The 22228-nt window shown below is 41.1% G+C and overlaps 1 protein-coding gene across 3 annotated transcripts in view; it reads left to right on the top strand.

The window, feature by feature from the left end:
• Positions 1 to 22228, top strand: part of RPGRIP1L (RPGRIP1 like) — a 433499-nt gene that overhangs the window by 119967 nt on the left and 291304 nt on the right. For all 3 annotated transcript variants that reach the window (XM_089689846.1, XM_089689845.1, XM_089689847.1), the window contains exon 7: positions 15567 to 15672. In XM_089689846.1, the coding sequence (XP_089545972.1) occupies positions 15567 to 15672 (106 nt within the window). The remainder of the gene's footprint in view (positions 1 to 15566; positions 15673 to 22228) is intronic.

Here is a 22228-nt window from a genome sequence, read left to right on the forward strand (position 1 = left end):
GCAGGAAGGGGCGGTAACACGTTTCAAAGCTGTTTGCTTCTACGTCAGATCTAATTGGCCACAAAGCAGGCCATTTAAATAGGGAAAAGAAGGGGCGGCATACTGCTGTGTGGGACGGATCTACACGCCCCTTCTATGCAGGAAGGAGGGTAATCCATTTGTTAAGAACATATGAGGAAAAAAAGAAATAGGGGAATGGCAGTATACATATCGAGAACAATACAAAAGGACAGTATACATGTCAAGGTTAATACAAGGAATGTTACAGAATGGAAAAAGCAAAGGAAAAGCTATTGTATAAAATATGTGATTCTGGACTTATAAAAGAATTAAAAATATAAAAAAAACATATAAATTTAAATATATATGTATATACATATATACACCTGTATATGCTGGATAAAACAAATATGAGTGATGAAGAAAATAAAAATAATATTAAAAAGTAAAATTATTGATATAAATGTAAAGTGAATACATTAAATTGATACAGATTAAAACATAGCAATGATTGTAGATATTGTGGTAATACACAGTGCTGGATGAAAACCATGTGTTGTGATTATAAAATCACATCTTAAAAATAAACACCAAAGAAAATTTCAAAAATATAAATGTCAAAAGATAAAAAAAAAAAGGGGGGGGTAAAAAATAAAAACGAGAAAACTTTTTTTGCATTTTGATAATGAAAACATGTATATACACACACCCACATAACAAATCCTACAAGGAATTTTATATATATATATATATATATATATATATATACACACACACCATGCACATACATATATACATACATATGCGTGCATGCGTCACACACAGATGAGTGCGCACACACATACACAAGCTGGTGAGGCCCTAATATATGAGAACTACTCACCCACTCTGCTGAATGAGTGAATACATACTAAGTTAGTCCCAGTCCCACCCCAGTGGGGAATGAAGGAGATGATAAGCCAAAGAAACCTGGATTATGTGGGGAAAAAAATGGAAACGGGGGGGGGGAGGGGGGAGAATGGTAACAATCAATGTTCGATTATTAGAAATTATATCTAAAATTATATCTAAACTGTAACTAGAAACATATCTGGCTCTCACCTGCTACCTACCACTGGTAGAACCACCTCTACCACAGCTGGTTGTACTCGGGAGTCGCGACCTGGTCTCAGGCTGCTTCAAGTCCATCCCCACCATCAGGGGCCCTGGTGAAACAGCAGACTGAGGCTTTAGACTCCGTGCCCTGAGGAATTCCGGCCTGTGGGTCACTAGAGGCTACTGCCAGTAGGTCCGTGACAGAACCATACGGCCATGACTGAGCCAGGAAGAGGTCCCTCACCCTTGTATGAGATATGCCAACACCTGGCGGCACTCACCCAAACTGTCAAAACTCTCCAAGAAGGCTATACACATCTGGAGGGACGTATTCAGACCCTAACCACGCCATTAGCCCCGGCTGATCCGCCTCCTGCCAGGGGCCTCGCAGGATCTTCCGCTGGAGCAGTGTTCACCATGCCTCCGCCAGAACCTCGAGTGCCTTCCAGAATTCCTGCCTATTATACTTTAACCTACAGCCACGGACTTTTTCGTCAGAATCTGTAAAAATGGGGTTCGTCATATCCCTACTGCAGGGGGAACCCCAAGGTTGGGCCCACCGTCTGTTGGAGAGTCGCCATTCGCACCTGGACTCAGTTTCCTCATTTTTCAAAGCAATGGCGGAACTATACGATGATCCGCAACGAGCTGCTTTGCCTGAAGCAGTTCTACATACTTTGCAGCAGGGTCGCTGGGCAGCAGAGGACTATGCCTCAGAATTCAGGCCCTGGAGCGGGAACACCCAGTGAAATGACGCGGCTTTGCGTCACCAATTCCGCCTAGGCCTATCTGATCCTCTGAAGGACGAGCTAGCCAAAGTAGGTGTACCTGACTCCTTGGAAGGATTGATAACTCTGGCAATTCAGATTGACTGCAGGCTTCGGCAACGAAGGTCTGAAAGATCCAGTCAAGGGTTAAAACCCACATGGATGCTGCCACGGGTTCTGACCACTCCCCTGCCAGTACTCGGAATCCAGAACCATCAGAGGGAGCCGAACCAATGCAACTGGGGTTGATGCGGCCCTCCCTAACGTTTGAAGAGCGCCAGAGACGTCGAGTAAACAACCTTTGCCTATACTGTGGAGCAGCAGGCCATGTGGTACGTTCCTGCCCGGAGAAGTTAAGTAAGTGTTCTTACACTACTTCTGCTATGACTCCTGCTTGTGTAGATAAACCCTCTCACTTAGCCATACCGATCTCATTTCAGCTCCCCGGAAGAACCGTGCAGGTGACGGCCATTATTGACTCAGGGGCCTGCAGTTGGTTTATTGATCTTAATTTTGCAGCGCAGCAGCAGATTCCCTTACTGACCAAAGAGCACGGCCTGAACATCGTCTTGGCCGATGGGACTCAAGTTAAATCTGGGTTGGTAGATTGGGAGACCCCTCCTATATGCATTATAATGGCTGATCATCATCAAGAACTCCTCCGCTTGGACACCATTGCGTCCCCACTATTCCTAGTTATTTTGGGGCTTCCTTGGCTACGTGCACACGACCCCCAAATTAACTGGAGGTCTGGGTCAATTCAGTTTAATTCACCCTATTGCCAGGAACATTCCTACCCCAGGTCACCACCAGACACCCAGACTTTGCTTTGTGTAAACACAGACACTGAGCTAGCATAAACAGTCCCTACAGCATACCACCACTACCTTGACGTTTTTAGTCCCCAGGGAGCAGACATTCTTCCCCCGCACAGGGCGTATGACTGTCCCATTGACCTTCTCCCGGGATCTGAAATTCCCTTCGGCCGAATTTTTCCCTTGTCTGAACGAGAGTTGGGAGCCTTAAAGGAATATATTGACGAAAGCCGGAATCTTCTACGTGGAGAAAAAGGACAAATCCCTGAGGCCCTGTATTGACTATAGGGAGCTGAACAAAATTACAGTTAAAAACCGTTATCCTCTCCCCTTAGTCCCCGAGTTATTTCAGAGGTTGAAATCAGCCTCCATTTTTACCAAACTGGACCTCAGGGGTGCATATAACCTGGTCCGTATACGCAAGGGGGATGAGTGGAAGACCGCTTTCCGCACTCGGTTCGGTCACTTTGAATATTTAGTCATGCCCTTTGGGTTATGTAACGCATCGGCCACTTTTCAACACTTTGTGAATGATATATTTAAAGATTTCTTGGACATCTTTGTAATAGTTTATCTAGATGATATCTTGATCTTTTCATCGTCTTTGGAGGCACATTGAGGTCACGTCAGGAGCATGTTGGAGCGACTTCGCCAGCACGGGCTCTACGCCAAAGCGGAAAAGTGTAGTTTCGAACAGCACAGCATCCCATTCCTGGGGTTAATCATTTCCACCACTGGAATTGCTATGGACCCTCAAAAAATCTCAGCCATCCTGGAATGGCCGGTACCCACAGATAAGAAAGGGGTTCAGCGATTCATCGGCTTTGCCAATTTTTATAGGAAGTTTATTAAGAACTTCTCAGGCCTGGTATCTCCTATCACCTAACTCACAAAGATGGGAGTACGCTTTCAGTGGACACCAGAGGCACAGGTCGCCTTTGAGTCTCTCAAGAAGCTGTTTACGGCAGCTCCCATCTTAAGTCACCCTGATGCATCACTACCCTATATATTGGAGGTAGATGCGTCAGAAAACTCAGTGGGGGCAATCCTGTCACAAAGAAAGGGTGTAAAGGAACTGATGCATCCGGTGGCTTTTTTCTCCAGGAAGCTTACCCCGTCAGAGAGGAATTATGACATCGGAGATCGGGAATTGTTGGCCATTAAAACAGCACTAGAGGAATGGAGATACCTATTGGAGGGAGCCTTGCATCCCATTCCGGTCTACACAGACCATAAAAATCTAGAATATCTGAGGACAGCTAAATGCCTCAGACTGCGTCAAGCCAGGTGGGCGTTATTCTTTTCAAGGTTCAGCTTCCATATAACGTATCGACCAGGGTCCAAGAATACAAAACCTGACGTGTTCTCACGTATGTATGAGGACCCCAAAGAAACGCCCAAACCAGATACCATCCTGCCGGCAGGTAATTTCCTATTACTGCAATCAGAGCTCCTGTCTAAATTACAGGCTGCGTCTATGGAACCCCCCAACTTACCTGGAGTCCCGATACAGAGTAGAGAGGGTCTCTTATGGAAAGGGGAATAGATCATGGTACCAGAAGGAGTTCGGACCTTGGTCATGGGCTACTGTCACGACCATCCGTTGGCAGGCCATTTTGGAGTACACAAGACCCTAGAGTTGGCGCAACGCACATTTTTTTGGCCAAGTATGGCCAAAGATTGCGAGACTTACGTAAGAATCTGTGCGGTCTGCAACAGGAATAAGCCCTCCAGGAACAAAGCTTGGGGCCTGTTACGTCCTTTAGCGGTGCCCGACAGACCATGGAGCATGATCTTCATGGACTTCATAGTGGAACTACCACCATCACAGAATCATACTGCAATTTTCGTGGTGGTGGATCGCCTTTCAAAAATGGCCCACTTCCTTCCGCTGAAAAGTACCCTGTCTACTTCCGAGACAGCACAAGTTTTCATCAGGGAAATAGTGAGACTGCATGGTGTACCCAAAAATATAGTCTCAGATTGGGGTGTTCAATTCACTTCTAAATTCTGGAAAGCTCTATGTGAAAATCTGGAAGTGAAACTGTCCTTTTCCTCAGCTTATCACCCACAAACGAATGGGCAGACTGAGCGGACCAACCAAACGTTGGAACAATATCTCAGATGCTACACCTCATTCTTACAGGACGACTGGTTGGCACTCTTGCCCCTGGCGGAGTTCGCCTACAACAATGCAAATTACTCCGCCACCAGACAGTCCCCGTTTTCCGCCAATTATGGTTTCCATCCCACCTTCTTGCCCGACCTGATCCCAGAAAACCTGGTTCCTGCAGCTCAAGACTCCTTAAAATTCTTTGCGTCCAACAACAAACTGTTACAGGAGGCAATGGCAAAGGCTCAGGAAGATAGCAAAAGGGCCTTTGATAAAAAAAGAAGAGGGGAATTGGTCGTGCACCCAGGGGATCAAGTTTGGTTAGCAACTACCAACCTAAAGATGGCATGCCCGTCGAGGAAATTGGCACCCAAGTTTGTGGGCCCATTTTAGGTGAAGCGGCAAATTAACGAAGTGGCTTTTGAATTAGCTTTGCCCGAGTCTTTCAAAATACACCCAGTTTTTAATGTATCCCTGCTAAAACCTGCCACTCCAGATTTGTTCCTGGACCGTAGATCAAAGCCACCAGTGGCCCTAGATGTTTAGGGGGAGGAGGAATTTGAAGTAGAAGCGATCCTAAACTGCAGAAAGAGAGGGGGTCAGACACAGTACCTCATAAAATGGAAAGGTTATGGGCCAGAAGAAAATTTGTGGGAACCAGCCCGAAATGTCCATGCTCCCAGACTAGTTCAAGAGTTTTTTCGGAACCACCCACAAAGGAGAAAGCAGTTGGGTATCCAGGGGCCAAATGAAAGTCCAATTTGTCTTGAAAAAAAGCAAGGTATAATTCACCTGGATGTACAAAGTAGTTGTACTGATGTGTACGGTTTTACTAACACATGTCAAAGTTGTAAAATTTAACTTAGGCTTTAAGATTTGTTTTACCCTTAGGTGTGAAGGGGTTAAACACCCTCTCCATAGACAATTCACATTTTACTCTAACCTGCATAAGATGTACTCTAGACTGGATCACTTTTTTATTACCGCGCCCATGATACCTTCTCTAAACTCTTCAGAGATTAATCCGATAATGTGGTCAGATCATGTTTCGTTAACAATAGACATTGTCCTTATCAACTCTACTCCCAGGGTATGTGATTGTGCCTTAATGAAAACTTTCTACAAATGGAACAGGAACTGTCTTGGGGTCTAGAAGAATATGTTCTTACTAAAAGTAGATTCAGCCTCCACCCTCTTGGAAGCCCATAAGGCCACCATTAGAGGCTTATGTATCTCCATTGGCGCACGTTTAAAGAAAAATTCCATCCAGGCTAGGCAATCCTTGTTATGCCAATTGTCCAAAGCGGAACACCAGCTACTTACTAAACCTTCTATTCCCTGTTTATGCAAGGTCAGCTATATAAGCGATCAACTTAAAGCTCTTCACCACACCCTCCAACGCTTTGGAGCCTTATCTGGATATAAGATCAACACTTCTAAAACAGAGGCATTGCCACTTCATATTCCCTCTACCACCCTGTCTTCTCTCCAGTCAAATTACTCCTACCATTGGTGCACCCACTCTTTGAGATACTCTTACCAATCCCTTTTATGAAAAGGAAATTTCCTACCCATGTTTCTTAGTATTAGACAATCTTTTGAAGACTTGGAACCTATACAGTACCTCCTTCCTGGAATGGATTAATGTACTTAAACTGGCCATATTACCCAAATTACTTATTTGAAACACTCCCAGTACCAGTCCTGATGTCTAAGCTTTTTCCCTCCAGAAATCCTTTTTCCATTTGATCTGGCATAACAAATCCCACTGAATTGCATGTTCAGTCTTATTCTCATTGTGATCCAAAGGGGTTTTGGTGGCTCCAGACCTTATGAAATACTATTTGGCTACACATCTCTGCTCTATAGTGTCCTGGTCTGCCCATCACCACCACCCCCCCCCCAATAAATGGTCTGAGATTGAATGGTTACAACTACACCCGATACATCCCTGCTCCCTACTTTGGTCCATGGCTCCCAGTGAAACCTCCCTTTATAAACATCAACTGCTTTCACCAATGCAATTTACTTTGCTAATATGGAGGTGATGTACGGAGGAGCCTGAACATGGCGGCTGTGGGGAGCGTGTGGCAATAGCTCCCTGCTAAGCGCCGCTACCCGACCTCCCCAGTGACCCTCTGGAGCAGGGATTTTGGGACCCGACTCACCGGAGTCTGTTGGGAAGCGGAGGAGAGGAGAGAGAGCCGGAGATGGGACCAGGGCGGAGGTGGCAGTGACGCGCTGGTCCACCCGGCGCCTCACAAGGGAGAGATCCGGAAGGCTGAGAGGCGAGGTGACGTGGTGAGAGCACGTGACCAGCCCCGGAGGATCTCTGGGAGAAGGAAAAAACCGGCCGGCGTCCCGGTGTAAGAGGGAGCCGCCAGCTTATACTTGCTTAAACACCCCCGGCCAGCTGATCGATCCTGGGTCTGGGTGACCCAGTAGAGTCAAGAGACCCACCCTGCTTTCCTGGGAAGACCTTTAATATAAAACAGGAGGAGAAAAGTGGAAACCCAGAGGAATCCCCCATAGGACTGAGCTGCTGCGAAAGCCCTACACCTAAAACTCGGAGCCAGTGTTTGGAGAAGAAGAAGGGTGAGTGAGAGCTGCTGGGGGCTTATTGTATGGGGGATCCCCGAGTGACATAGGAGACCAAGGGGTGAAGGAGAGGAGGGGAGGATTCCCTGGGTTAAGAAAGAGAAGAAAAGAGCTCCAGGTGTCCTAGGAGAGTAAAAACATAAGGAAAAATAGCAGGCTTGTCTGGTTCACAAATTAAAGGACTGATATAACCCCATCTTGAGAATAAGAGAAGAAATCAGAGATTTAGAGGATATGAAGAACAAAGGTCCTAAGGGTGCAGGGCCCAAAGGGTCTCAAACAGGTACGATAAAGAAATTTACATCACAAGGAAATATTACGCCAGAAAGGGCCCAAGGCGCAAGCGCAAAAGGAGAAATGGACATTAGCCTGGGAAATAGATTATCAATGGGTATGAATAGTAGCTGTAGCCACCTAACAGAGGGCTTGGAAAAAAAAGAATCAGACGGTGAACTACAAGTACCAAATAAAAAGGAGATGATAGAAATGTTCCAAAATCTGGAAAAAACGATAAAACATGAAATGACAGCTGTGCGGAATGATTTAGGACACCTGTTATCGAGAGTGGAAGAAACAGAGGAGAAAGTTAAAAACCAGGCCCAAACCATAGATAATCTAGAGAAAAAAATAACCTACTTGGAGAATACCCAGAAAAAATTGCTCTATAGGATGGAAGTTCAAGAAAATAAAGAAAGAAGATGCAACCTTAGAGTACGAGGAATTCCAGAGCATGTAAAAGGGGAAGAACTATATGACCTGGTTGTAAAAATTCTAAACTCCATAAGAGACAGACCTGAAACAGAAGGGATTAAACTGGATGGAGTGTTTAGAATAGGAAAGTTTAATCAAGCTGCGGAGAAGGAAAGATCAAGAGATACAGTGGTCCAGTTTCAAAAATGTGGGGTCAAAAATGAGATATGGAGGAAGATTAAAGGAAGATCATTAATTAAGTATGGAGACTTAAATATCCAAATTTATGCGGACTTAACATCAGAGACCCTATGGAGAAGGAGATCCCTGAGACCCTTGTTGGAACAGATGAGGGAACGGAACGTGCAGTATAGATGGGGTACCCCAGCTTGTTTAATTGGCTGGAAAAATGGTGTTACAGCATATTTGAGATACCCGGACGAACTGAGGGATTTTTGTGACAGACTGAAACTGCAAAGAATGGTGATAGCGGGGTGGGAAGAAGAAGAAAAAGAAAGAAGGGAAACAGAAGATACAAGAAAAGAGGACTGGCAGCGGGTCGGGGGGAGGGGGGGCCCAGGGGTTGGGAGAGAGGGGAGGGAGAATTGGGAAAAGTTTTTTTTTCTCTCTCTTTGTTCTCTCTTTCTCTCTCGACCCCCCAGGCCCCACCTTTGTTGAAATGGTAATCCCCCGGGAGCTTCGGTTGAGGGGGGAAGTAAAGATTTTTGTACTTTCCTGTGGATAGAGAGAGTATTTATAAGAGGAATCTTGATTGCGGCAGGAGCAAGGAAGAAAAAAGAAAGAAGAGAGAGGGTCAGTGGGCTTCTAAAAGAAATACTGGACCTGGAGCAGATCCATAAGAAGAAAATAACAAAAGATACAAGTCAGAAGTTAACGGATAAAAAAGATGAGCTAGAGATGTTGATGGATGAGGAGAAGAGAAGAGTATATAACAAAGTCTTAAATGAGAGATATAGATGGGGTGATAGACCAGGAAAATACTTAATGAGAGCTTTGAATAAAAAGAAAAATAGGAACTATATAGAAAAGATAAAAAGTCCTAAGGGGGAGTTGGCCCACTCAACTAAAGAGATTATTAAAGTGTTCACGGAGTATTACAGAAAGTTATATAACATTAGTCCCCAAGGCTCTCCAAAAGAAGCTTGAGAGGGAATTAATGAAAAAAGGATGATATATTTAAAAAATGCGGGATTACCAAAACTAAGTGAAGCTCAGCTGAACTCCTTGGACGTGGAAATTACCCAGGAAGAAATTAAAGCAGCATTAAGAAGTACAGGGGGAGGAAAAAGCCCAGGCCCGGATGGTTATACAGTTAAGTATTATAAGAAATATAGTGAAGTACTGTTACCCAAGCTGAAGAAGTATATGAATGCTTTGGGAGGTGGGATGGAGGTGAGGAGAGAATCTCTACAGGCCCATGTAGTACTTATTCACAAGGAGGGAAAAGATCCCTCTCAGTGCTCCAGCTATAGACCAATTTCATTATTGAACACGGATACCAAACTGTACGCAAAGGTTCTAGCAAACAGGTTGAAAGACCTAATGCCTGATTGGATACATGGAGATCAGGTGGGCTTTGTACCAGGGAGAGAGGGTAGAGATATTGGCTTGAGAACCCTGATGCTTATTCAGAAAAGTAGAAAAGGGAAAGCCCCGGTGGTGCTCTTGTCAATTGATGCAGAGAAGGCATTTGATAGAGTGGACTGGGGCTTTATGATGGACAACTTAAAAGCGCTGGGGATAGGTGATAGAATGCGTGAGTGGATAAGTAAATTATATAGGGAGCCTACTGCAATCATCACGGTAAATGGGGAGAGATCAGAACCCATTGGAATGTCTAATGGAACAAGACAGGGCTGCCCACTGTCCCCTTTATTATATGTGTTGTCACTCGAACCTCTGTTGTCAATAATAAGGAACAGTGGAGCAGTAAAGGGAATTCAGATAGAAACTATAGAACATAAAGTAGCGGCCTTTGCGGAAGACTTACTGTTCTATGTGGGGAATCCCCGAATAACACTCCCAAATATAATGAAGATTCTGAAGGAGTACGGTGAATTATCAAATCTAAAAATTAACCCAACAAAAACAGAGATCTTGAATATTAATATATCAAAGAATGAAAAAGAAAAACTACAAAAAGAATTCCCCTTTATATGGAGAGAAAAAGATATAAAATACCTAGGAATAAAACTCACTGTCTCATCTAAGCATTTATATAGATTAAACTATATTTCTTTGATAAACGAGATCAGGGAAGATTTAAAAACATTAGAAGGAGGAAACCCATCCTGGATAGGACGTATAAACCTAGTCAAAATGGTAATTATGCCTAAAATATTGTATAGATTTCAAATGGTACCAATTAAAATTCCAGAGGCCTTCTTTAAGATAATAAAAAAAATGTTAACGATATATATGGAAGAATAAAAAACCTAGAATATCATATGAAACCTTAAGTAGGACTAAAGAGAAAGGGGGAATGGGTCTGCCAGATGTCAAGAGATACTATAAAGCAGTGGTCTTGGCAAGAATATATGACTGGACATTTAACCATAAGGGGAAAAGTTGGGTAACAATTGAAAATGATCTTAGTGGAATTAGATTGAGTCAGATGATATGGGTTCCAGCACAGTTTAGAGGAACTAAAGAAAGCACAAGTATTTACACTTTAAATGTTTTAAGGGTATGGGACAACTTACACAAAAACATGAAATGGGAATTTAATTCTATACTAATGCCTCTTACAAATACTGAGTACTTTCCCCCGGGAAAGGATAAGATATCAGGGAGATGGTTTAGAAAGGAGGATATCCAACTGAGAGATGTTTTGGTGGAGGGGGAATTGAGACCACTTAAAGAATTAATAGAGAAGAAGGGAGATATCTTCACTAGAATAGATGAGTGGAAATATCATCAATTGAAATGTTTTATTGGAAATCTCCCGAAACCCCTGAGATTAAAACAGGAGTGGAATATGTTTGAAAGGCTGTTAGAAACACGAAGGGATGGGAAGCACGGTATTTCGAAAATCTATAGAATACTCACAAAATTAGACACAAACACAAAGTTAATTTTTATAACAAAATGGGAAAGGGATATGGAAGTAGTGTTCGACGAGGACAAACAGAGAAAGATGTTTAGATTGATACACGAGAACGTTAGTATGAGAGAGGTTGAGATTAAATATAAGTGTGTGACACGATGGCACATTACACCGAGTGCTGAGGACAAGATGAATGGGGAAAATTCAAAAATGTGTTAGAGAGGATGTGGAGAGATAGGCACGGTGTTTCACATATGGTGGGAATGTCCGAAAATCCAGGTTTTTTGGAAGATAATAGTCAAATTGATTGAAGAAATAACTGGAATTGACATAGGGCCAGACCCAACGACGTGCCTCCTACATAATGTGGAGACATCCGTAAATAAATACAAAGAGTCAGGCGTATGGTACTACTTAAATGCGGCGAAAGGTTTGATACCCAAGTTTTGGCAGAAATCTGAGGTACCGAAGGAGGAAGACTGGATTAATAGAGTAAACCAGATTGGTAGAATGGAAAAATCATACCAAATGCAGGAAGATAGGATGGGAGTATATTATATGAGATGGGAAAAGTGGGAAAAAGCAGGATTAAAAGAGAAATATAGAAAACTATAAACTAGGACGTTATCTAAAAGTTAATAAGCCTCGAGAGATTAGAATGGGTTAGAGTCTGCAGAGGGGGAGGAGGGGGGAGGGAAGGGTGGGGGTGGGTTGGGAAAGAAAAGAGTTTCTAGAAAGGGAAATGTAGAAATGTTATAAATGTCTATTTATATGTGAATTGTCTCCCTTTATGGGTATTTGTATTAATATGAAAAATTTAATAAATATTTAAATTAAAAAAAAAAAAAAAATATGGAGGCGATGTAGGTACAAAGTATCCATATCTACACCCTGCTCACCTTTGACTAACAATATATTTAACCCAGGTCTCCTAGATGGTCTAACCCTCAGTCGTATCAACCCTTGGGCTACAGCGAATCTATTTCAGTTCAGACATCTAGTAAACCCAGTGTCTGGAAAACTTAAATCCTTTGCCGAGTTACAAACTGCTAAATATATACCTGCTCAACAACATTATGTATATTTACAGATAATATTTTTTTCTGCACTTAACTTTAGAGAAGCCTACTTATTTTGAACACATCTGCATTCAGGATCCATATCAATGGGGTATAATCGCCTCCATTTATAAACTATTACAGGAAGATCCCCTTTGACTATGGACTTTCATCTCTATATGAGAAAATGGTCCCAAATCCTTCAATATTCTATTCCTCTGAACCAATGAATTAAGATGTGGGATGCTGCCTCTCAGTCATCTTGATTTGTCGTATTTAAGGAAAATACTTATAAAATGTTAATGTTTTGGTACAAAAACCCAGAGGTCCTTCATGCTCGTAACCCAAATGTTTTTTTCTGTTTGCTGAAGATGTGGTCAGGAGATCGGATCTCTCTTCCATATTTTTTGGCTCTACCAGCATATTAATCCTTTCTAGAGGGAAGTTCTAAACCTTTTACAACTTCTTTTGAAGGTCTCCACACAATTGCAATTTAAAAAAAAAATTTTGCAAAACCCACCATTTTATTTTCTAAGGCCTTTGCTTAAAAAAGTATGTTTGGAGATTCGAAGTAATTTTCTATAAAAAAAATGGCCATTTTTTACTTGTAGAAAAAAGTGTCAGAAAAGGCCTGGTCTTAAAGTGGTTAAAAGTACACATTCACATACTAGTTGACCACACCCATTAATAATGATTTAAATCGTGAACTCTGTACTTTTTAATAGGATATGCTTTCTACAAATTTCTAGAAACAATAGGTAAGTACACTGTGTGTACAATTATTACGCAAGTTGTATTTTTGAGGATTCATTTTATTATTGAACAACTACATTGCTCTTGGTTAGTCCAAAATGTGAATTAACCTCAAACCTGAATATTTAAGAAAGTAGAAGTGAGATTTTGGTTTTCTTAGGAGAATATCTATGTGCTCACAATTATTGCGCAGAATTATTATGCATCTAACTGAAAAATGAAAATTTTCCCATATCACTTGTTTATTTTCCTCTGTTAAAGTGAAAATAATAAACAATTCAAAATGTACAAATAAACATTTATGACATTTAAAAAAAAAAAGAAAGTGACCAATATAGCTACCCTTTTTTTCAATAACCGTCATAAGCCATAAGACTTTTTCCTGTACCACTGTTTGAAGAAAGTGTCTTCTAAAAACTGGCAGTAACTTCAACCCGAGAAGGTCCACCTAGGTCATCTTTAATAATATCAGCCCATACCAATACCCCACCTCCGCCTTTCTGGCGTCTGAGTCAAAGTGAAGCTCTGTGCCCATTACTGATCCAGCTATGGGCCCATCCATCTGGTCCGTCAAGAGTTACTGTCATCCCATCAGTCCATAAAACCTTTGAAAAATCGGTCTTCAGATATTTCTTGACTCAGTCATGAAGTTTCAACTTATTTGTCTTGTTCAGTGGTGGTCAGGTTTCAGTCTTCCTTACTTTGGCCATGTCACTGAACACCTCGTATTTTTGGGCACTCCAGGTAGGTTGCAGTTCTGGAATTTGACAGCACTGGAGGATAATAGGTTCCTGGTGGCTTCATGTTTGATTCATCTCAAATATTTGGCAGTTAATTTGTGTCTTTTTTTCTCAACACGCTTCTTGTGACCCTGTTGACTATTTCAATAAAAAATGTATGGTTTTGTGATCACACCCCAATACCTTAGCAATTTCAAGAGTGCTGCATCCATCTTTAATATTTTTTTTACAATTTTTGTCAGGTAAATCTCTTTTTTGGCTCATTTTGCCTGAGGAAAAGAAGCTGCCTAATAATTATGAACACCTTGATATAGGATTTTGATCTCCTTAGGCCACACCTTCCCTCATTACACAAATAAACATCTCTCGACCAAGCATTGAAGTTTTTACAGCTTGGAGTTTGGCAATATACATAAAAATGATGATTTGGTCAAAATCATTACTTTCCTAATAATTGTGCACACAGTATAAAGAAAAGAGTTGCTTTACAAAGTATATGAACACAAGGCTACCAGTCATATTTCAGTTAGCTGACACTTTTCCAAAGTTGATTCTTATCAGCTGCAACGGTGTGCTCCATTTACACACTGTTGTGTTTAATATCATGAGTCAAAATCTTTGCTCTTTGTCTACTTTATCAGTCAAAATCTGTCTCTGTACTGTTGCTTTCTTTGTACATGTGTATATCCTGAATCTGTCATTGGCATATCCAAGCTGTAATCATCATAATCATGGGTCCCTTCAAAGGCGATCTGGGCTCTAAAATGAAAAATGATAATAAACATTACTTTAGCAAATTAAACCTCATTACATTGCATTTCCCACTCTTACATAGTTATTGGCTCTGATTTACTAAAGGAGAAAATAATGTTCATTTTTCAAAGTGAATTTTTACTTTGCAATGGAATTTTTACTTGGCTTAGTGAAGCTGTGCTGACTTCGATCATCCAATCATGCAGCAGCAAGAATCCTGTTTCTTTATGGTCTGAGGGATACAGGAAATCAGGAATTTGAAACAGTCTATTACAGTATACGCTGCTTCTAGCAGGTGGTTTGGACACTGACAAACAGAAAAAAAAAACATTGAAGATCAGCCTTCAATTTTACCATTCCTTTAATTATTTTCCTTTTTGCTAGTGTTAAAGGAAGTTGGGTGCCTTCCCCTTAGCTCACTTACAGGGTAAGTTTGGTAGAACTAAAGCTCTGGGCACTACCTCACAGTTGGTACTGCTGAGCATCATTTTAAAACTTCTGCCACTGCCCTCTTACCATAAAAATGGTTAGAGTGCTCCTAAAGGCTCAAAGTTTTTTGCCCTCATGTATTCTACGCTTGTACAGCGCCCCCCCCCCCCAATACCTTCCTGATCCCCCTCTGATCCAGTGACATTCTTGACAGCCACTGCTGTCTGGGGATACTTCACCTCATTGGCTCAGACAACAGCGGTAGCCCATTGCTGTCATTCACAGCTAGTGAGCCAATGAGGAGAGAGCCGCTGCACAGAGCAGGTCATAAAGAAAAAACCTGAAGCTTTAGTGTCACTTTAAGGCTTAAGCCCAGTATACACTTTGCAAATACTGGCCAGTTCAACAGAAACCAGCCAACATTCTACCCGTGTGCGCAGCACACAGAATGTGCGCTGACATTCACCTAGTAGAGAGCTAAGTGCTCTTGTTCCACATTCTTTTTCCCATTGCAAAATATTTTTACAGTAAGTACAGTATTTTTTCTCTTTGCCGTGAAGAGAGAAAGATTACTTTGCAAAGTTAACTTGCGCAATTGCTTTAGTAAATCAGGGTGATTGTTTTGAGCTTGTTATTGTCTACTATGTGCCTTATCAATCAGCTTTTTAACAAGTACTTTTTATCACAGGGCAACAATCAAAGAGAATGTTGTAATGATCAAGCTCCAGAAACAGTTGACAGAAAAAAACAGAGCTTTTGTTGAGATGGAGAGCAAGTTTCATGCGCTTCAAGAGGTATAACGTTCTGCTTTTTGGCTGATGCAATGCGCGTATGTATGTATTTATTTATTTTTAGAATTGTATGAGTTTGTCTTCAAGGACTTGCTTAATGCCAGTATAGCGTCATTTGCCTAGATGACATCCTAGATTTTTCTGTTTACAAACTATTTTTATTGGAGAGTATAAAAGTAGTACAAATGACCCAAAGGGTCAGCATCAGTAACGTACAAAATAACATAAAAATATTATGAAGCTTCCATAAGAAGAAAGTGAGTCAAAATATAAAAAGATAGCCAGTTAGCTATACATCCATTACAAAATTTGGGTGTACAAATATGGGTTAGCTAAGAAAAGAAAACAACTACAAATATAAATAATAAGGGTGAGTAAGCTTTGCAACTTATAAATATAATAACAAGATGTCCAATATAATAGAAAAAAGGAATGGGAAGATTTCCAAGCATTGCATTTAGCATTAAAAAGGTGCATTGTATCATATAAGTAACGCAGGCAATTGGTTCCACTAGATTTTAGTTAGGGGTATCAGAGTAAAAGGCTGAATACAAATGCACGCCACACTTTTCAGATATTTACTTGTAAAATAATTTTGAAAATCATTTATCATTTTCCTTCCACTTCACAATTATGTGCTACTTTGTGTTGGTCTATCACATAAAATCCCAATAAAATACATTTACGATTTTGATTGTAACATGACAAAATGTGGAAAATTTCAAGGGGTATGAATACTTTTTCAAGGCACTGTAGGCCTATGATTTTGGGGAAGTGGGTGGTCCTTATTTGGCTTTGGGAGAAGGGACATGTTGGCTAGTAACATCTCTTCAGGAAATGTGTTGCCTTCCATAATGTGATCAAACAAAGTTGATAACTTTGGAGTGAGTACTGAGGAAAAATGTTTGATACTTGGTGGAGAACCCATCTGGGCCTGGGGCAGTAGATCTTTTAAGAGATTTAATGACCTGAACTATTTCTTTCACTGCACAAGGGGCGTTAAGAGTACAAGTCTGAAAAGATGATAAAATAGGCAGGGGTAAGGAATCTAGCCACGAATCCAAAAAGTGCGAAGAGGAAGGCACAGTTAACAGAGAGGAACACAATTGTTCAAAAATGCGGTTAACCTCTGAGGGCATGGTAACAATATTACCCGATGGGTCTCTAAGCTTATTTACATGAGGGGGTCACAAGGATTGGGTGAGCTTACATGCAAACATTGTAGAGGATGTGTTATTATGGAGTAGGAATCTAGTCTTAGACCAATGGGGAGAGCTTTTTCAGTCTTAGAGGATAAAAGAGTATTCAGCTCCAACTTTTTCTGTGAGATCCGTTGTAGATGTTAGTCTGATGTATTGAGGGCGTGTAGTTTATATAGATGCTCCAAGTCTCTGGAAAGCGTAAACATCATCTGCCATCTTTGTTTATTTGGAGCTTCCGTTAAACGGCCTTGCAGTACTGCTTTGTGCGCAGTCCATAGAGTGGAAATGGACATGTCAATGGTAGAGTTCAGTTGAAAATCCTAGTTTTATCTTTACCCTGGAAATCCCATTACGGCTAAAAATCCCCTACTTTCCTACAAAATGTTTCAGACAGGAGAGTGCAAGCACCTAGTCCATTACCAAAGATTTAACAGATAAAAACACAAATCGTAGCAAATGGGTACTCACAACAGTGGAAAGTATGAAAATACATAAACCACGAGATGCCATGCAGTGTGGGAGTTGCATATCTGAAACATGAGCCCCACTAAACTAGCAAGCTGAGACGTTTTGAGGGCTTATCCCCTTCTTCAGAGTTAAGCTAGCCAACACATCCACAACCATATATATACACACTAAAATAGCTCCACAATTGTCCCACAGGAAGGGTGAAGTCCAAAATGTGACCGAGTCAGAGGTTAGATATCAAAAAGATCATGTTCATATACCACATGTACACACCTGTGCAAAGCCTCCCACTAATAACATACAGTTTACTGAAGTGTGTATGTCTACAAGTAAGTGAACCATATAGAATGAAAGACCTCTGCATGCACACACTACAAGAACATGCACACACAATGTGGAATACTTTCCTAACACAAGCCTGACCAGGTGTGGACCAGAAGTGTATCCTCATGTCACTTCTGGTTTGTTGCAGGAAGTGACTCGGTGTTAAGGCAACATTGCCACTGTGAGCCCGCTATGCAGAGATACCAGTGCAACTGGAAAAAAGAAAGGGAGAATAGGTGTGACACACACACACAAAAAATATATAAAAATAAACTGCACATGACCAATATGTAGCACCCAGTCCGTGTTTTGGAAGGCCAATTTAGCCGTATCAACGGTTCAGGCTGGTAGTGGTAGTGTAATGGTGTGGGGGATATTTTCTTGGCACACTTTGGGCCCCTTCACTGCCATTGTTTAAATGGCATGGCTTACCTGAATATTGTTGCTGACCATGTCCATCCCTTTATTACTACAGTGTACCCATCTTCTGATGGGTAATTCCAGCAGGATAATGCATCAATGTCCCAAAGCGCAGATCATCTCAAACTGATTTCTTAAAAATGACAATGAGTTCACTGTACTCCAATGGCCTCCACAGTCACCAGATCTCAATCCAATAGAACACCTTTGGGATGTGGTGGAACGGGAGATTTGCAGCTGACAAGTCTGCAGCAACTGCATGATGCTATCATATCAATATGGACCAACATTTCTGAGGAATTTTTCCAACACCTTGTTGAATCTACAGTGGAAATAAAAAGTCTACACACCCCTGTTAAAATGTCAGGTTTCTGTAAAAAAAAATGAGACAAAGATAAATTGTTTCAAAACTTGATCCACCTTTAATGTGACCTATAAGCTGTACAATTGAAAAATAAACTGAAATCTTTTAGGGGGGGAAGTAAACATAAAAAAAACTAAAATAATGTGGTTGCATAAGTGTGCACAGCCTCTTATAACTGGGATGTAGCTGTGTTCAGAAGTAAGCAATCACATTCAAAATCATGTTAAATAGGAGTCAGTACACACTGCCATCATTTAAAGTGCCTCTGATTAACCCCAAATAAAGTTCAGCTGTTCTAGTAAGTCTTTTCTGACAGGGTGCAACATAATTTCCAAAGCATTAGTATACCATGGAACACAGTGAAGACATTCATCATCAAGTGGAGAAAATATGGCACAACAGTGACATTACCAAGAACTGGATGTCCCTCTAAAATTGATGAAAAGACGAGAGTGACAAGACAGAAGCATTTTCGTACGATGAAAAACATCCCAGTCTGGTTAAATGTTGCAAAACACATCTGAAGTCTCCCAGAAGCATGTGGGAAAATGTGTTATGGTTTGATAAAACTAAGGTTGAACTTTTTGGCCATAATTCTAAATGATATGTTTGGTGCAAAAACATTGCACATCACCAAAGGAACACCATACCCACAGTGAAGCATGGTGGAGGCATCATCATCCTTTGGGCCTTTTTTTCTTCAGCTTGAACTGGGGCCTTGGTCAAAATAGAGGAAATTATGAATAGTTCCAAATACCAGTCAATATCCAGGCACAAAACCTTCAGACTTCTGCTAGAAAGCTGAACATGAAGAGGAACTTCAACTTTCAGCATGACAACAGCCCAAAGCATACATCCAAATCAACAAAGGAATGGCTTCACCAGAAGAATATTTTGGAATTGCCCAGCCAGAGCCCAGACCTGAATCCGATGGAAAATCTGTGGGGTGATCTGAAGAGAGCTGTGTACAGGAGATGCCCTCGCAATCTGACAAATTTGTTTTTGCAAATGAACATATAGACAAGCCTGATGCATTTTGGAAACAAGTTCTGTGGACCGATGAGGTTAAATTGAACTTTTTGGCCGGAATGAGCAAAGGTACGTTTGGAGAAGAAGGGGCACAGAATTGAATGAAAAGAACCTCTGTCCAACTGTTAAGCATGGGGTTGGATCAATCATGCTTTGGGGTTGTGTTGCAGCCAGTGGCACAGGGAACATCTCACGAGTAGAAGGAAAAATGGATTCAATAAAATTTCAGCAAATTTTGGATGGTAACTTGATGCCATCTGTGAAAAAGCTGACATTAAAGAGCGGATGGCTTCTACAAATGGATAATGATCCTAAACACACCTCAAAATCCACGGGGGATTACATCAAGAGGCGTAAACTAAAGGTTTTGCCATGGCCTTCACAATCTCCTGACTTCAACATAATTGAAAATCTATGGATAGACCTTAAAAGAGCAGTGCATGACAGACAGCCCAGAAATCTCAAAGAACTGGAAGACTTTTGTAAGGAAGAATGGGCAAAGATACCTCAAACAAGAATTGAAAGACTCTTGGCTGGCTACAAAAAGTGTTTACAAGCTGTGATATTTGCCAAAGGGGGCAGTACAAGATATTAACTCTGCAGGGTGCCCAAACTTTTGCAGACGCCATTTTTTTGTTTTCTGTTATTTTGAAAGTGTAAATGATGGAAATAAAATCTAACTTTTGTTGACATATTGTAAGAATGTCTAATCTGTAATTTGATGCCTTTTGGAGATTTTTCCATCTTTCCTTGGCTTCTTTATGCACATTAATACAAATTTTTAGCTGGGGTGCCCAAACTTTCGATCCCCACTGTGTATATATATATATATGTGTGCTTTTGTGCACCCATGCTGCCCTGTAGCAGTATATCTGTTATAGGGTGGATGGGAAGCGGTTAAAGGTGGAAACATTTCTGAACTGATTTATCTTTGTCTTATTTTTTTACATCACAGAAACCTGACATTTTAAGAGGGGTGTGTAGACTTTTTATATCCACTGTATGCCACAAAGAATTAAGGCAATAGGGTGCCTAACCTGGTACTAGCAAGGTGTACCTAATAAAGTGGTCAGTGAGTGTATATTTGGTTGTGGATGTGCTGGTTAGCTTAGTTCTGAAGAAGGGGGTGTGCCCCTGAAATGCTTCAGCTTGCCAGTTTAGCAGGGTTCATGATTTAGAAACACAACTCCCACACTGCATGGCATATCGTAGTTTTATGTTCTTTTATATTTTCCACTCCCGTAAGTACCCGTTTACTATGATATGGTGCTTTTGCTCTCCTGTCTGGTTTTTTTTTTGGAGTTTTTTTTTTTTTACTGGATTCCCCCTCTGAAGAGAGCTGCATCAGTTAAGCATTCCTGGAAACATTCATTCATTGTCATCTATGATTTCAATCAACTGTGGTGGATCTCTGAGCACTCGGGGTAATTATGTGCTTTACATGCTAAACATAGTTTGCACCTAAATGGAAGGGGGTCTGCTGGGGGGGGGGATAGGTTTATGGGAAGGGTAGAAGAGTATTTAAACTAGGATTGTGGGGGGAGGGAGAATTACAGTATAATGGGGCAGACAAGTCAGTCAGACATTGCATCAGTTGATGTGCCAGCAGCTTTCTTATTCCTCATAGCACAATTCCTTCTACCATTTTGGTCAGATATTAAAAGGTGGGTAGAATGGGGGGAGGGTTATGGCGGATGATAAGGAGTTCCCCATGTTACAAACAACCATTGGCAATTATAATAACGTTTGTACTACTAAAAAAGGTATGCAAAACACAAGTGTAAAATGTGACAATGAATAAAAGTGTTCACCAGTGCTCTGGCGTTCCAGAGAAACCTGTATTTCTCTTGAGGCTACCTGTGGGGTTTTCTTTCTATATATCAAACAGTTCTTCTGGCAGTTGTTGGTGCAATCTTTCTTGATCTACCTGACCTTGGCTTGGTATCAAGATATCCCTAAATTTTCCACTTCTTAATAAGTGATTAAACAGTACTGACTGGTATATTGAAGGCTCTGGAAATCTTTATAAATCCTTTTTCATCTTTATAAAGTTTCATTACCTTGTTATGCAAGTATTTTGACAGTTCTTTTCTGCTCCCCATGGCTCAGTATCTAGTGTGCTCAGTGCATCCATGTTAGAACTAACAAACTCATTGACTATTTATGCAAAAGCGCTAACTACAATTTAAAAAGCCACAGATGTGAGCAAATAACCTTTAATTGCCAGTTTACCTGTGTGTTGTTACCTTGTATGTCTGTACCAAGGCCAAACATTCCAGGGTATGCTTCCCACAACTTTCTGTATTACAAGCTTATTCTGCCTTAATTTCCATGGTTGAAACACTATTTTTTTTCTTTTTTAAAGCTTTGTCTTGTCATTAAATATTACCCAATTTGTGTGTCATCCATAGTTAAGGAACCACTGCTTTAGCCTACTACCAACTTCCCAACCTTGGTTTATACCTTGTCATTGCCCTAAAATGATGGATATATCTTTGGCTGCAGTGAAGCAGTGATCAGGTTCTAGTTGCTGCTAGTTTTGTTGGCCTGCCAAACAGTCCCCTGCTGGTTCTGACAGGCTATGCATTTGATGAAATATTTTCCTGTTGTCCAATAAGATTGACTCTTGACTGCACTGGAATGCTGATACCACAATTGTTTTCTTATGTTGGGGTGTTGGATATTTTAGGTATACATGGTTCAGACTTTTCTTTTAGTTGTGCAGGACTATAGTTGTGCAGTCCAATGTATG

The sequence above is a fragment of the Staurois parvus genome, unplaced genomic scaffold, assembly GCF_062004578.1.
Source record: "Staurois parvus isolate SC_StPar_1 unplaced genomic scaffold, SC_StPar_1.0 ptg000499l, whole genome shotgun sequence".
NCBI classification, from domain to species: Eukaryota; Metazoa; Chordata; class Amphibia; order Anura; family Ranidae; genus Staurois; species Staurois parvus.